Source organism: Rhinopithecus roxellana, chromosome 10, assembly GCF_007565055.1.
Source record: "Rhinopithecus roxellana isolate Shanxi Qingling chromosome 10, ASM756505v1, whole genome shotgun sequence".
In the NCBI taxonomy this organism is placed as follows: domain Eukaryota; kingdom Metazoa; phylum Chordata; class Mammalia; order Primates; family Cercopithecidae; genus Rhinopithecus; species Rhinopithecus roxellana.
The window spans coordinates 87,541,350-87,557,685 of NC_044558.1; the positions used below are offsets into that span (position 1 = coordinate 87,541,350).

General features: G+C 42.9%; 1 protein-coding gene across 7 annotated transcripts in view; it reads left to right on the forward strand.

The window, feature by feature from the left end:
* The window catches only part of TAOK3 (TAO kinase 3), a 235,342-nt gene that overhangs the window by 199,584 nt on the left and 19,422 nt on the right, over positions 1-16,336 (forward strand). For all 7 annotated transcript variants that reach the window (XM_010368266.1, XM_030939977.1, XM_030939973.1 and 4 more), the window contains 3 exons: positions 1,628-1,864; positions 5,828-5,956; positions 10,664-10,867. In XM_010368266.1, the coding sequence (XP_010366568.1) occupies positions 1,628-1,864; positions 5,828-5,956; positions 10,664-10,867 (570 nt within the window). The remainder of the gene's footprint in view (positions 1-1,627; positions 1,865-5,827; positions 5,957-10,663; positions 10,868-16,336) is intronic.

A 16,336-nucleotide genomic window follows, 5' to 3' on the forward strand; every position in this document is an offset into this window, starting at 1 on the left:
AATAGTACAGACAATTAATAGCAGTATGAGAATGTCCTGTGTAAAACTTGTTTGGGTGGTAGGCTGGAGAGATGGGCCTTACAGTAGATAGGAGTGACCAAGTCACTTAGTGAAGAACAAGACTAAAGTTAAAATCCTGGAATTAAGATTTTTTTTCTAAAATAGGAAAAATTAGGAGGAAGTGATCAGGAAAATAAAGAGAGAAGATAAATTGAAGGAAGGGCTGGAAAATCACAAAGGATTTAATAGAAAGAAGCAAGAGGTGCTGAAATGTACATATTTACAAGCTTTAATTTGTTGGATGTTTACTTGAAAATGAGTTAAGGAAAAGTTACTAAGAACAGTAGCCTTCCAAAAATCATAGCAATGCTTTATCCTTTATCCTTTAGGAGAGCAAGTGAATGTATTATAATTTGGTAACTTTTTTTTTTGTAGAGAAGGGGCTGGGGGAGACATGATTTAAGAGATCTCTTGATCTCATACTCACCTCTTCATATTAGGAATAGGAAATAAATCTTGTTCAGACTAGTTTAAAAAGTCCATGACTGTTAGAGACATGACCCTTAACAAAATAAATATACGTATGTATACACACACACACACACACACACACACACACACACACACACAAAACAAACCAGTGTAGTAGTTCTCAACTAGAGGAATTTTTTTCCTAAGGGAACATTTGGCAATATCTGGAGATACTTTTCATTGTCATGTCGTGGGAGATGCTACTGGCATCTAGTGGGTAGAGGCCAGGGATGCTGCTAAACATCCTGCAATGCACAGGATGGCCCCCACAACAGGTAATTAGCTGGCTCATTGTTGGTAGTGTTGGTGAGAAATCTTGGTATAGTAGAAATAACATGGCTCTGGAATTATAGAGATGGGCCTGATTCCCAATCCAGTCCTTATTAGCTATGTTACTGTGAACATATAATATGTGTGATGGTATATCAAAAATACGTAAACATATTTTGACTGAATAATTAATTTCTTTTTTTCTCTTTTTTTTTATTTTATTTTATTTTATTTTATTTTTTTTTTTGAGACGGAGTCTTTGTCGCCCAGGCTGGAGTGCAGTGGAGTGATCTTAGCTCACTGCAGCCTCTGCCCCGCCTCTCGGGTTCCAGCAATTCTCCTGCCTCAACCTCCTTTGTAACTCCTTAGATTACAGGTGCCCACCACCATGCCTGGCTAATTTTTGTATTTTTAGTAGAGATGGGGTATTACCATGTTGGCCAGGCTGGTCTCCAACTCCTGACCTCAAGTGATCTGCCCGCCTCAGCCTCCCAAAGTACTGGGATTACAGGCATGAGCCACCGTGCCCGGCCTGAATAAATAGTTTCTTTCAAGACTCAATTTCTTCAACTATAAAACTGAGATGTTATCGCCTACCTCATGAATGAAATGAATGAGTGAATGAGATGGTTTTGAGGACTAGGGATAAAATACATAGAGTATCTATCTAGCACGGTGCCCCGTACAGGTGAGCATTCACTAAACAGTAGGTAAATTGATGGTGAAGGTGATGGATAAAATTATGCCACAGGGCCCTTCTACTTCGCCTGAAAGCTTGTCTCCCATGAACCTGGTTACCTGAGTTCTGTTTCCTAACCCAATTCAGGTTACACGACAGATCCATGAGCATGAGCAGGAGAACGAGTTGCGGGAACAGATGTCAGGTTATAAGCGGATGCGGCGCCAGCACCAGAAGCAGCTGATCGCCCTGGAGAACAAGCTGAAGGCTGAGATGGACGAGCACCGCCTCAAGCTGCAGAAGGAGGTGGAGACACATGCCAACAACTCGTCCATCGAGCTGGAGAAGCTGGCCAAGAAGCAAGTGGCTATCATAGAAAAGGAGGTCAGTATGTGCACACACGCCTTCATGCCACAACCAAGCCCAACCTTTGGGGTCAGTGGCAGGATGTTAGCAGGAGGCAGGAGTTGGGGATGGAGGAAAATTGTTGTTTGAGGGGTGGCAAAATTGGGTTTCTAGATTTTATGGGGCTATGTAAAATTATTGTTCAGAGTTCAAATAGCAACTGAAAATGTATGTTACATTCTTGTCCATTCAAATATATTCTGCGGCCAGGCGTGGTGGCTCACGCCTGTAATCCCAGCACTTTGGGAGGCCGAGGCGGGCAGATTACCTGAGGTCAGGAGTTCGAGACCAGCCTGGCCAACATGGTGAAACCTCATCTCTACTAAAAATACTAAAATTAGCCGGGCTTGGTGGCACATGCCTGTAATCCCAGCTACTCAAGAGGCTGAGGCAGGACAATCACTTGAACCTTGAAGGCAGAGGTTACAGTGAGCCAAGATCGTGCCATTGCACTCCAGCCTGGGCAACAAAGCAAGACTCTGTCTCAAAAAAAAAAAATATATATATATATATATATGTGTGTGTGTGTGTGTGTGTGTGTGTGTGTGTGTGTGTGTGTGTGTGTATGTGTGTATATATGTGTGTGTATATATATATATATTCTGACTATCCGTCTCTTGATGGTGGCCTGGGTACAAGTAAAGGGAAACAAGATGCTGCCATCTTCTGAGAAAGTGCACAACACAAGTTTGTTACTGTATCTGCCACACCCACAGTCCTCTTCAAAAGAAAACTGCTCTACAAATAGTCTGTTATAGTGGTGATAATCCCTGCCTACAGCTGATGGGCCCCTGAGCAAAGGGAGCAAATAATGAGTCCAGCAATTGTTTGGGTTTTCTAGGGAATGTGTGTCTTCCTCATCCAGGTTCTAAGCTAATTTTAAAAGCAGACAAGGCCAGGTGTGGTAGCTTACACCTATGATCCCAGCACTTCAGGAGGCCAAGGTGGGTGGATCTCTTGAGCCCAGGAGTTCAAGACCAGCCTGGGCAATGTGGCAAAACCCCATCTCTACAAAAAATGCAAAAATTAGCTGGGTGTGGTGGCACGTGCCTGTAGTCCCAGCTACTTGGGAGGCTGAGGCGGGAGGATTGCTTGACCCCAGGAGGCAGAGGTTACGGTGAGCCAAGATTGTGCCACTGCACTCTAGCCTGGGTGACAGAGTGAGACCCTGTCTCAAAAAAAAAAAAAAAAAAATGCCAAGCACGATGGCTCACGCCTGTAATCCCAACACTTTGGGAGGCCGAGGCGGGCGGATCATCTGAGGTCAGGAGTTCAAGACCAGCCTGGTCAACATGGTGAAACCCCGACTCTACTAAAAATACAAAAATTATCCAGGCGTGGTGGCAGGTGCCTGTGAGGCAGGAGAATTGCTTGAACCTGGGAGGTGGAGATTGCAGTGAACTAAGATCATGCCATTGCACTCCAGCCTAGGTGACAAGAGTGAGACTTCCTCTCAAAAAAAAAAAAAAAAAAAAAAAAACAGCCGGGCATGATGGCTTATGCCTGTAATCCCAGAAGTTTGGGAGGCTGAGGTGGGTGGATCACCTGAGGTCAAGAGTTCGAGACCAGCCTGGCCAACATGGTGAAACCCCATCTCTACTAAAAATACAAAAAATTAGCTGGGTGTGGTGACAGGTCCCTGTAATCCCAGCTACTTGAGAGGCTGAGACAAGAGAATCACTTGAACCCGGGAGGCAGAGGTTGCAGTGAGCCAAGGTTGCACCATTGCATTCCAGCCTGAGCAACAAGAACGAGACTCCATCTCAAAAAAAAAAAAAAAAACAAAAAAAACAGCAGAAGGGTAAGGCAAATAGTCATAATATCATCTTTATTACTAATACATGTTAGGTACAAAAGGTAATTTATGTCTGCAGGAAAACAAAATTAAGCACACTTGCCTGCTCAGGCAGTGCTAAAACTGAGTCACCTTTCCTGCCACCCCCATGAGACTTCCATAGTGTTGAAAAATGTGGTGGACATGTGCTCCCTGGGGATGCAGTGACTGGGGACCCGGTTCCAGGGTGTTTCCATAATTGAGCTCACTCGCTCGCTCTCTCTGTCTCTCTGTCTCTCTATCTGTCTCTGTCTCCACATGGAAGGAACCATCAGGTTGTAGAAAGATTTCCCCAACAGCCATCAATCTGTGAGGCAGTCTGGCATGAAAACCTCTGCCCAGACAAGGATGATGTTGATTAAATCGATCAGTCAGATTCTTTCTTGAGATTTGACTTGGTAAATATGTTATGAGAATTGTTCATAATGGAAGAATTGTCCATAATGGAAGTTGCAGGTGAAAAAGATACATAAAAAGAGCCATGAGCCATGAAGCATAATTCCCTCTCTATCTCCCAAGTCACTTGTCTTACATATATCCTTCACCCAATGGTTACCAGAAAGAGATTTGGTCACTTTCAGGAGCCAGTATTTATTGGGTTACCTTTTATATAGTATGTGTTTTATTCATTTAGGACCCCCAAAAATGTCATGACGTGTGACTGTTGTGGATTGCAGCAGGTGCCTAAGAGAACAAAATGGCTCACGCCTATAATCCCAGTACTTTGGGAGGCTGAGGCAGGTGGATCACTTGAATTCAAGAATTGGAGACCAGCCTGACCAATATGTTGAAACCCCGTCTCTACTAAAAATACAAAAATTTGCTGGATGTGGTGGCGTGTGCCTGTAATCCCAGTTACTGGGGAGACTGAGGCTTGAGAATCACTTGAACGCGGGAAGTGGAGGTTGCAGTGAGCTGAAATCATGCCACCGCACTCCAGCCTGTGTGGCAAAGGGAGTGTCTCAAAAAAAAAGAAAAGAAAACAAAATGTCATTAGCTTTCCAATTACACTTGGGATGATACCACTGGAAAACGAGATAGCTGGAATAATTAATCAGTTAGAGTTTGATTCTTGGACTATAACTGGCCAGGCATGGTTGTTTATACATTTTTACAACTTAACCTTTGGCCTATCAACAATATGATTTTAAAACCTTTATTATAATCCTTAGTTCTGACCAGGCATTGGTGGTTCATGCCTGTAGTCTCAGCACTTTGGGAAGCTGAGGAGAGGATAGCTTGAGGCCAAGCATTTGAGATGACCCTAGGCATCATAGTGCGACCCAGTCTGTATGATCATTTTTTAAAAATACTTAGCCAGGACTGGTGTTGCATGCCTGTGGTCCCAGCAACTCAGGAGGCTGAGGCAGGAGGATCACTGGATCCTGGGATTTTTAGGCTGCAGTGAGCTAAGCTCGTGCCACTGCACTCCAGCCTGAGCGACACAGCGAGACCCCATCTCAAAATAAAAAGAAAATTCTTAGGTCTCCTTTCATCCCATGAATGTTTTTGTGTTCGATAAAGTATGTTTATGGTTTACCTTCGTATTTTTCCCATAATTCAGAATGTATTTTTCTTTTTCTTTCTTTTTTTTTTTTTTTTTTTTTTTTTTTTTTTGAGACAGAGTTCTGCTCTCGTTGCCCAGGCTGGAGTACAGTGGTGCGATCTCAGCTCACCACAACCTCCGCCTCCCAGGTTCAAGCAAATCTCCTGCCTCAGCCTCCCAGGTAGCTGGGATTTCAGGCATGCACGACCATGCCCGGCTAATTTTGTATTTTTAGTAGAGACCAGGTTTCACCATGTTGGTCAGGCTGGTCTTGAACTCCCTACCTCAGGTGATCTGCCTGCTTCAACCTCCCAAAGTGCTGGGATTATAGGCATGAGCCACCGTGCCCGCCCCAGAATGTATTTTTCAATGGTGAAAATTTCTGTTTTGTTTTTTGTTTGTTTGTTTAAGATACAAAAAATTCAGAAAACAATTATCTTTTATTATTTGTTCAAAAATGTCACTTTATTAGCACTTATAGACTCTCTTATTGCATTGGAGTATATAAACCACTGAATTCTGTGTAAAGAACAGATTCATCTTACATTTGTTATTTTATCAGGCAAAGGTAGCTGCAGCAGATGAGAAGAAGTTCCAGCAACAGATCTTGGCCCAGCAGAAGAAAGATTTGACAACTTTCTTAGAAAGTCAGAAGAAGCAGTATAAGATTTGTAAGGAAAAAATAAAAGAGGTAAGGATACCAATGTTTGTTCTCACCAAGTTGCCATTAGAATGGTTGGAACGTAACATTCACTCATACTGCATTGTGATCAATATTCTAGTCCAGCGAGTCTCAAACTTTACGTTAGAATAACCTAAAATGCTGGCTGGGCACAGTGACTCACACCTGTAATCCCAGCACTTTGGGAGGCCGAGGCGGGCAGATCACCTGAGATCAGGAGTTGGAGACCAGCCTGGCCAACATGGTGAAACCTCGTCTCTACTAAAAATACAAAAATTAACTAGGCATGGTGGCGCGCACTTGTAATCCCAGCAACTCAGGAGGCTGAGGCAGGAGAATCATCTGAACCCAAGAGGCAGAGGTTGCAGTGAGCTGAGACCACGCCACTGCACTCCAGCCTGGGAGGCAACAGCCAAACTCTGTCTGAAAAAACAAAAAAATTGGCCGGGCGCGGTGGCTCAAGCCTGTAATCCCAGCACTTTGGGGGGCCAAGACGGGCGGATCACGAGGTCAGGAGATCGAGACCATCCGGGCTAACAAGGGGAAACCCCGTCTCTACTAAAAATACAAAAAACTAGCCAGGCGAGGTGGCGGGCGCCTGTAGTCCCAGCTACTCGGGAGGCTGAGGCAGGAGAATGGCGTAAACCCAGGAGGCGGAGCTTGCAGTGAGCTGAGATCCGGCCGCTGTACTCCAGCCTGGGCGACAGAGCGAGACTCCGTCTCAAAAAAACAACAACAACAACAACAAAAAAATTACCTAAAATGCTATTAAAACAGATCGCTAACCCACCCCCAGATTTTCAGATTTTAAAAATCTATCTGTAGATTTTCTGGGGTAGAGTTTGAAAATGTGTGTTTCTAACAAGTTCCCAGATGACGCTGCTGCTGCTGCTTCAGGGACCACATTTCAAAAACCATTGATAGAACTCTAAACCATTCTTGTCTTCTTCCTGTGTATTTTCCACACATCAGTCAAAGTGATCTTTTCAAACCATAAATCTGGTCATTCTACTGCATAGTTTTGAAATCCATTGTCTTCTCTTTGCTTTTAGGACAAGTCAAAATCCTAGAAGTCCCTACACAGTCTTTTCCTAGCCTACTCGTTCAGTGGCATCTCACACTAATGCTGCCCCCACCCTCAACCCACTCTTCGCTGCACCAGCCACCATAGTCACCTTTCAGTTCCTCAAATTTATCATATCAAGCTCCACCCTTCCCCAAGGTCTTTCCACATACTGTTTCTTCCGCCAAGATGTTCTCCCTACCCCCAAGCCCTCCCTGACCACAATTCTGCTCGGTTAATTCCTACTTCTTCTCTTCGTATGACATGGGATCGGTTATTAGAATCTTAACTTAAATATCACTTCCCTAGGGAAGCCTCTTCTAACTGCCTCAACCAAGACAGATGTCTCTGGTTTCCTAACACTAGAGCTTTTAATTATACATTTGTTTAATGATTATTTGAGCTACTTACTCTACTAACTGGTCAGCATCATAAGAGCACATACCATGTTTTTGTTTGCTCACAACTGTATCCCTGTGTCCTGTACATGTCAATATTTGATAAATGAATGATTGATTCTGGAATATTTGGTTGAAGACCACTAGTGGACTTAAGAAGTTCTTGAAGAACTGCACTTTGATCTGAAAGCTCAAATTTCTTCAGTTCTCCTTTTACCAGTACTTACAGGTGAATCGTCTGCAGCTCCATGGACTTTTCTTCTCATAAACCTTAGTATTTCTAATTTGTAGACTTACTAAGTGTATTAAGGTTTAATAAAATTCAATATGGGGCATTGTTTTAGTATATATAAAATCATGTGTTTGAGCTCATGTTCTTTTTTTTTTCTTTTGAGACGGAGTTTCACTGTTGTTACCCAAGCTGGAGTGCAATGTCACAATCTCAGCTCACTGCAGCCTCCGCCTCCCGGGTTCAAGAGACTTTCCTGCCTCAGCCTCCCAAGTAGCCGGGATTACAGGAGTACGCCACCATGCCCGGCTAATTTTTTGTATTCTTAGTAGAAACAGGGTTTCACCATATTAGCCAGGCTGGTCTTGAATTTCTGACCTCAGGTGATCCACCCACCTCAGCCTCCCAAAGTGCTGAGATTACAGGCGTGAGCCACCCCGCCTGGCCTGAGCTCATATTCTGATTTGTAGGTTAGCAGTAGAGGACTTAGCAAGGTTCTCCTCCAATTCTTTTTTACTTAGGAAGTGAAACCAAGGACGATGGGGTGGGCCTAGGGGTTTTTTGCCCTGCCCAGGTAAGCCACTGGTAATTGTTAGACCTAATAGAAAATTGTATTTGATTTACACTGGCTGAATGGGTAGAATCTCTGACACCATAAAGTCTAGAAAACCTGGGTGTAGAGAGAATAGTCCAACTCAGAAGGTTCACATTCTTTCCATTTACTCTGAGTTATTGGCTTGAGCTTAGTTTTTATATCATAATAGGATGTTGCTGGATCAGAGATAGCCTAAGAAATTTTGAGATTTTTCTCCACTCTAAATACCTTCCTTGGCTGGGCACAGTGGCTCATGCCTATAATCCCAGCACAGAATGATAGATGGTCCAGAACTAATTTATTCTTGCTTTTATTTTTTTTATTTTTTATTTTTTTTTTTTTGAGATGGAGTCTTGCTCTCTCACCCAGGCTGGAGTGCAGTGGCACGGTTTCGGCTCACTGCAAGCTCTGCCTCCCGGGTTCACACCATTCTCCTGCCTCAGCCTCCTGAGTAGCTAGGACTACAGGTGCCCACCACTATGTCCGGCTAATTTTTTTGTATTTTCAGTAGAGACGGGGTTTCACCGTGTTAGCCAGGATGGTCTCGATCTCCCGACCTCGTGATCCACCCTCCTCAGCCAGAGTGCTGGGATTACAGGCGTGAGCCACTACGCCTGGCCTATTCTTGATTTTGGAGTAAATTTTTGTGATTATATTTGAATCGGGGTCTGCAGGCTAGTGGTTAATGGCAGACCAAGTAGTGACATCACGGCATGAAGAGATGAATGACCCAGCCTTCCTCTTGTGATCCCAGCTTACTCCAGCTTACTCTGAAAACAACACTTTCTCTTGTCGATTCTAAGATTTCACTTACAGCTTCACTGGAACAGAATAGTTGAAAATTGATTTATAGAGACTTCTTGGCTAAGAGATAAAATAGTCTATGATATCTGCATCACAAAACATTAAGTAAAATAGGTGTTAGCAATTGAAGGAGATTTTAGCTGAGTGAGTAGCTAATCAAATGAAGAAAGAAGAGTAGACTGTACTTTTTTTTTTTTTTTTTTTTTTTTTTTTTTTGAGACGGAGTCTCGCTCTGTCGCCCAAGCTGGAGTGCAGTGGCCAGATCTCCGCTCACTGCAAGCTCCGCCTCCTGGATTCACGCCATTCTCCTGCCTCAGCCTCCCGAGTAGCTGGGACTACAGGTGCCCGCCACCTCGCCCGGCTAGTTTTTTGTATTTTTTAGTGGAGACGGGGTTTCACCGTGTTAGCCAGGATGGTCTCGATCTCCTGACCTTGTGATCTGCCCACCTCGGCCTCCCAAAGTGCTGGGATTACAGGCTTGAGCCACCGCACCCGGCCGACTGTACTTTCTTAACAAGTAGTCTTTTTCTTTTCACCATCGTTTAGTGTCTTAACTATCTGATTCACTGCTTTGTTTCCTTTGCTCAGATATTCTGGAAAAATTGTGAGTTTTGTCCTTTTGAAAATATAGATGGTTTATTTACTCTGTAATCCCAAGTGAAGAATGCTTTGTCCTAAAATTCAAACTAGTGACATTTGCATAGTCACCTCTTCTCTTTGGAATCTGTCTACTTCTCTCAGTCTTGTCACTACTTCCTTTGTCCAAGCTATTATCATCTCTCTTGCCTGGACCTTTCCAGCAGCCTCCCAACTATCTTCATATGTTCTTGCCTCCTTCATTCTCTTCTCCCCATGGCAGCCAGAGTAATCATTTTGAAATGCATCTCATTATGACACTCTCACATACATGAAATCCATTTCTCCTATACTAAAGATCAGTGTCCTTATATTGGCCTGTAAAGCCTCAATGGTCCCACCTACCTGGTCAGACTCATCTCATGTTACATTACACCAGCCACTCTGACCTTCTTTCAACCCTTGATGGCACCATGTTTCCTCCCCCACCCCTAGGGCTTTACACATGCTGGTTGCTCTACTGAGAGTATTCTTCCCTCTCCTTTTCCACTGGTTAACTCCTACTAATTTTTCTTAGTTGTTACCAAGATTAAATCTTGTCTATTAAATTCTTATAGGACCCAGTACATCCTCTTCAAAGCAGTGATCACAGTAATTTTTAGTTCATTTCTGCGGTTCTTTAATTTTTGATTCTATAATGTAAAGACACATGGTGGCAAATATGATGGCCTTTTACTCACCTTTGTATTGTGTATCTTGCACACTGCCTGTCACATGATAGGAGCTTATTAAGTTTGTGTTGAGTGAATGAGTGAACAAATAATTTCTGAGAGTGAGAAGCCAAAGATACGGAAACTCACAAGTGTCCCTCTCACTTAATACTCAATTAAAGGGCAAATAAAAAAAAAATGGGGGAAGGATATACAACACCAAGTTTTTCTGTGCTTACATTTGCATTGGCTTTCCAAATAACTTAATCTTCAGTTGCAGTAAGCTGTTACAGTCCCTTTCATTTAGTGAGACCGGCTCGGTTTTTGTCTTTTCTTTTTAGGAAATGAATGAGGACCATAGCACACCCAAGAAAGAGAAGCAAGAGCGGATCTCCAAACATAAAGAGAACTTGCAGCACACGCAGGCTGAAGAGGAAGCCCACCTTCTCACTCAACAGAGACTGTACTACGACAAAAATTGTCGTTTCTTCAAGCGGAAAATAATGATCAAGCGGCACGAGGTGGAGCAGCAGAACATTCGGGAGGTATTTATTACGCTCATAACTATTGTCATTGACATAGGAGACAATAAGCTATGTGAGGCTTGTGACCACGTCTGCCTGGTCCATTCCTATATCCCTAGCCTTTATAGCCTTTAGCACAGTGGCTAACACAGAGTAGGTATACAAAAAAAGTCAGGGAATGATAAAGGAAGCCCCCTCACAGAACAAAGAATCAACTCCATCTAAATACATGTAATAGAATTTTATTGAACTCCCGTTATAAGCCATATCACACAATGAAGAATCAAAAGAAGTAGAATCGAGAATTTTTGTTTTCAGCCTGCTTGTCAAGGACTTGTGTTTTTGTGACTCCACATAAAGCATTTAAGTGACATTATGATGCTCTATAACTAAGTTTATTTATTCAGTCATCCAGCACTCTCAGAGTGAGTGCTAGACACCAGGGATACCAAGCAGCTGTACTCCCTGCCTTCAAATGGCTGCGAGTCTAAGAGCAATAAAAACATGTAACAGACTAATTATAATACAATATGTTAGGTAACATGTTAGACATAGAAATAAAGTATCATTGGCATACAATCATGAGAGGGCTTAGAGGACTCTGCGATTAATAAAAAGATGAGTGTGACCAGAGTTCTGTGTATATGGAGTGGAGGGCAGAACAATATTAGTTGGAAGCAGAATGTAGAGACCCTTGTTTAAGGCAAGGCATTTCACTTTTAGCCTGAAGGCAGTGGCTATCAGAGATTTCTAAGCAGGGTAATGACATGATGAGGCATTTCTTTATTTTGAAGACTTAGTATATCAGCCGGGCATGGTGGCTCACACCTGTAATCCCAGCACTTTGGGAGGCCAAGGCAGAAGGATCACTTGAGGTCAGGAGTTTGAAACCAACCTGGCCAACATGGTGAAACCCCATCTCTATTAAAAATATAAAAATTAGCTGGGCGTGATAGTGCACACCTATAATCCCAGCTACTTAGGAGGCAAGGCAGGAGAATCACTTGAGCCCAGGAGGCACAAGTTACAGTGAGCCAGGATCATGCCACTGCACTCCAGCCTGGGTAATAAACTGAGACTTACCTCAAAAAAAAAAAGGAATTAGTGCTTCAGTATGAGAGAGAGGTGGAAGTCATGAAAAGCAAAGTGCAGTGAGGTCAACCAGGATGCTCTTTCTCCAGTTGTAACCTGGAAGAGGCTGTGGGGATAGAGACAATTAGATCTGAGTGACTATTTCTTACTCAGAACTGATAGTTAATCCTGACCAAATAGATACGGGAATTTCAGAAGAGGAAGTCAAAAGTGACTTCCAAGTTTCTACTTTGGGAGGTTGGAGGGATATGCTGGCGTTCACTGAGATGAGGAATACAGAATACTGTGTTCAACAGAAAATCATTGTGACCTGGAGTAAGCAGAGAAAACTTTATAAATGATCTAGCACAGTGATAACAATATCAAAATCCGAGAAAAGCCCAGTGCTGGCCTACATGAGGGAAACGAGCACTTCCGGCACAGTTAATACAAAAGTGAATTGATAGAATCTTGTTAGAGAACTGCATTGAAATGAGAAGGAAAAGGAGTGAAGCAGACTAAAATGTATTGAACACATGTAGGCCAGGCTCGGGCTCTTTATGCATGCTCTCTTATTAGAAGAGGGAGAGCTGTGAGCTGCTGAACATTTTTTTTGGAGACAGAGTCTCGCTCTGTTGCCCAGACTGGAGTACAGTGGCGCAGTCTCAGCTCACTGCAACCTCAGCCTCCCAGGTTCAAGCGGTCCTCCCACTTCAGCCCCCCCAGGTAGCTTGGATTACAGGCACACACCACCAAGCCCGGTTAATTTTTATATTTTTAGTAGAGATGGGTTTTTACCATGTTGCCCAGGCTGGTCTCAAACTCCTGAGCTCAAGTGACCTGCCTGCCTCAGCCTCCCAAAGTGTGGGGATTACAGGCATGAGCCACCGCATCCAGCCTGCTGAACATTTTTGAGAAGGGCAGTGATATGGGGGGGGGAAATGGTACTTTAAAGAGATTAGCCCAGGTTGACAGTAATACCCAGAATGATTTGAACATGAATTCTCAGTGGGGGTGATAACACCCCCAGTGGGTGAAAGTGAATTCTTGTTGGGGTGGGGTGACTTAGATATTATTACAGTTTCAAAGGACAACAGTGCATAAACAGATACACAGTCTACCTGTGGTATTAATATTTCAGTGATGGGGATGATTAAGGGAGAAAAAGCCTAAAAAGTCTCCTTATAGGGGCAATAATGAAAAAAAAAAACAAGATTTTTTGCTTGCTTGAGAAGCACAAGATTAGAGAGAAAAGACTAGAAGCAGGAAATAGGGTATGGACAAGGCTGGTGGTAGTAGCTGTCAGAGCAGTAGATTCGAAACGCAACTTGAAGTTTAAAGTAAACAGGACTTGACATATACTAAGATATGAGAAAAAAAGATGAAGACAGAATCAAAATTATTTCTAGGGCTTAACACTAGGGAAAATGAAGATGTGGTAGAAACAGAGAAGAGATTAGAGAGAGGTTTTGGTAAGAAGCTGATTCAGGCCGGGCATGCTGGCTCATACCTATAATCCCAGCACTTTGGAAGACTGAGGCAGGCGGATCACTTGAGGTCAGGAGTTCGAGACCAGCCTGGCCAACGTGGTGAAACCCCATCTCTACTAAAAATACAAAAATTAGCCAGGCATGGTGGCAGGCGCCTGTAATCCCAGCTACTTGGGAGGCTGAGGTGGGAGGATGGTTTGAACCCAGGAGGCAGAGTTTGCAGTAAGCTGAGATCATGTCATTCCATTCCAGCCTGGGCGACAGAATGAGACTTTAAAAAAAAAAAAGGCGGGGGTGGTGAGGGGTGGGCATGGCGGCTCACGCCTATAATCCCAGCACATTGGGAGGCCAAGGTGGGTGGATCATCTGAGGTCAGTAGTTCAAGACCAGCCTGGCCAACATGGTGAAACCCCGTCTCTACTAAAAATACAAAAATTAGCCGATGTGGTGGTGGGTGCCTGTAATCCCAGTTACTTGGGAGGCTGAGGAGGGAGAATTGCTTGAACCTGGGAGGCAGAGGTTGCAGTGAGCCAAGATTGCACCATTGCACTCCAACTGGGCAACAAGAATGAAATTCAATCTCAAAAAATATATAAATAAATTAAAAAATAAAGAAGCTGATTCAGTACTGCACATTTTGCATTTATCAGAAGTCAAAAACTCAAAATGAAAAAGGCTAATGGCCAGTTGGAAATAAGTCATTTGGGAGTCTTTTCATGTAGCATTTATTGTTATTCTAATAATAGATATTTGGAGGAAGTCTGAGGCTAAGAGGACAATTCGTGTCAATAAAAGTTACAGAAGATAATTACTCCCCAAAAATGATAGAAACTATATTGGTGACTTCATTAGTATAAGGTTCTAGCCAGTTGAGCAAAGAATAACTCTGTGAGAGTATTTTTCGTAAAAGTCTAGATTTTCCTTTGTTTAGTCTTATTCCAGAGCCCACCTTCATGAAAATGTTCAAAGCTTTTTTATTTACAAAAGTAACTCAAGAACATTGAAAATAAACAAAAACAGAAAAACATAAAGCTAAGTAGTGAAAGTTCTTTTTTTTTTGAGACGGAGTCTCGCTGTGTCACCCAGGCTGGAGTGCAGTGGCCAGATCTCAGCTCACTGCAAGCTCTGCCTTCTGGGTTTATGCCATTCTCCTGCCTCAGCCTCCCGAGTAGCTGGGACTACAGGCGCCCGCCACCTCGCCCGGCTAGTTTTTTGTATTTTTTAGTAGAGATGGGGTTTCACCGTGTTAGCCAGGATGGTCTTGATCTCCTGACCTCGTGATCCGCCCGTCTCGGCCTCCCAAAGTGCTGGGATTACAGGCTTGAGCCACTGTGCCCGGCCTGAAAGTTCTTTTTAACAGCTTTATTGAAATATCAACATATAAAAATTGTATGTATTTAAGGTATACAACTTGATGTTTTGATATATGTATATACTGTGAAATAATCACATGAAAGCTAACATATCTGTTACCTCCACATAGTTACATTTGTGTGCATGTGTGCATAGGGATGGGTAGGGAGATTTAATTTAGGAATTGTCCTCTTAGCAAATTACAAGCATGCAATACAACATTGTTAACTGTCGTCACCATGCAGTGAGTGCATTAGATCTCCAGTAATTATTCATCTTACATAACTGAAACTTTCTACCATTTGACCAGCATCAGCCCATTTTCACCTTTTCGATAATCCCATTCCACCCAATCTCTACCCTCAGTCTCCATTAATCTGGCATATATATTTCTAGATTTTTTAATATACATATGTACAGCTGTATTATATATGACTATAAAAAATGAGATTACTTTTGTATCAGTAGGGTTATTTGATTTGCAAGCAATAGAGATAAACTCTGGCTGACTTAAGCCTGGAAAGGAATTTATTGGAAGGAAATGAGGTAGGTACAGAGCTGAAGAACCCAGCTGGAAAACATGAAGAGCCATGCTGGTGAAGCAACTTCCATGACAGAGACAGCAAGAGCTCATGTGCCGTTTTCCAGGCACTGCCATTTGGATGTACCTCTTCCGACCACTTTTTGTCTTTGTATCATTTCTGTTCAAGATTAAAATTCCTAGGAGAGATAGAACTTGATTGGGTCATGTGCCTATACTTACTCAACACTCTCTCTGATTCCAGATAAGGGGGAGTCATTTTGCAAAAAAAGGAAAAAAAAAAAAAAGAGCCTATAAAGAGAAGCAGGAAAAATGGATGCTGAGTTTACAAAAAGTAACAGATGTCCACTCTACTGTTTTGTAACTCTTCTTTCCATTTACCTTCTAGCACATACAGCTCTGCTTCATTCTTTTTCATCTGATAGTATTTTGTTATATGGCCTCAATACCATTTATTTAATGAGACGCTTCTCAGTGGACATTTTGTTTAAGTTTTACAGTATTATTAATAATATAAGAACATTTTTGTACATAGATATTTTTACATGTAAACAAGTATTTTGGGGGATATATTTTCAGAAGTGGAATTCCTGGGTCAAAGAATGCATACATCGAGCCCGGTGCTGTGGCTCACGCCTGTGATCGCAGCACTTTGGGAGGCCAAGGCAAGCAGATGACGAGGTCAGGAGATCGAAACCATCCTGGCCAACATGGAGAAATCCCTTCTCTACTAAAATACAAAAAATTAGCCAGGTGTGGTGGCGCATGCCTATAATCCCAGCCACTTGGGAGACTGAGGCAGGGGAATTGTTTGAACCCGGGAGGTGGGGGTTGCAGTGAGCTGAGATCACGCCACTGCACTCCAGCCTGGTGACAGAGCAAGACCCTGTCTCAAAAAGAAAAAAAAAAAAAAAAAGAATGGGTACATCTACATTTTTAAAATAAATATCGCCAAATTGCCCCCTAAAGGAGTTTATACTCCCACCAACAAAGCATAAGAATGCCCGGTTTCCTATGTCTTTGCCTGAAGGATTG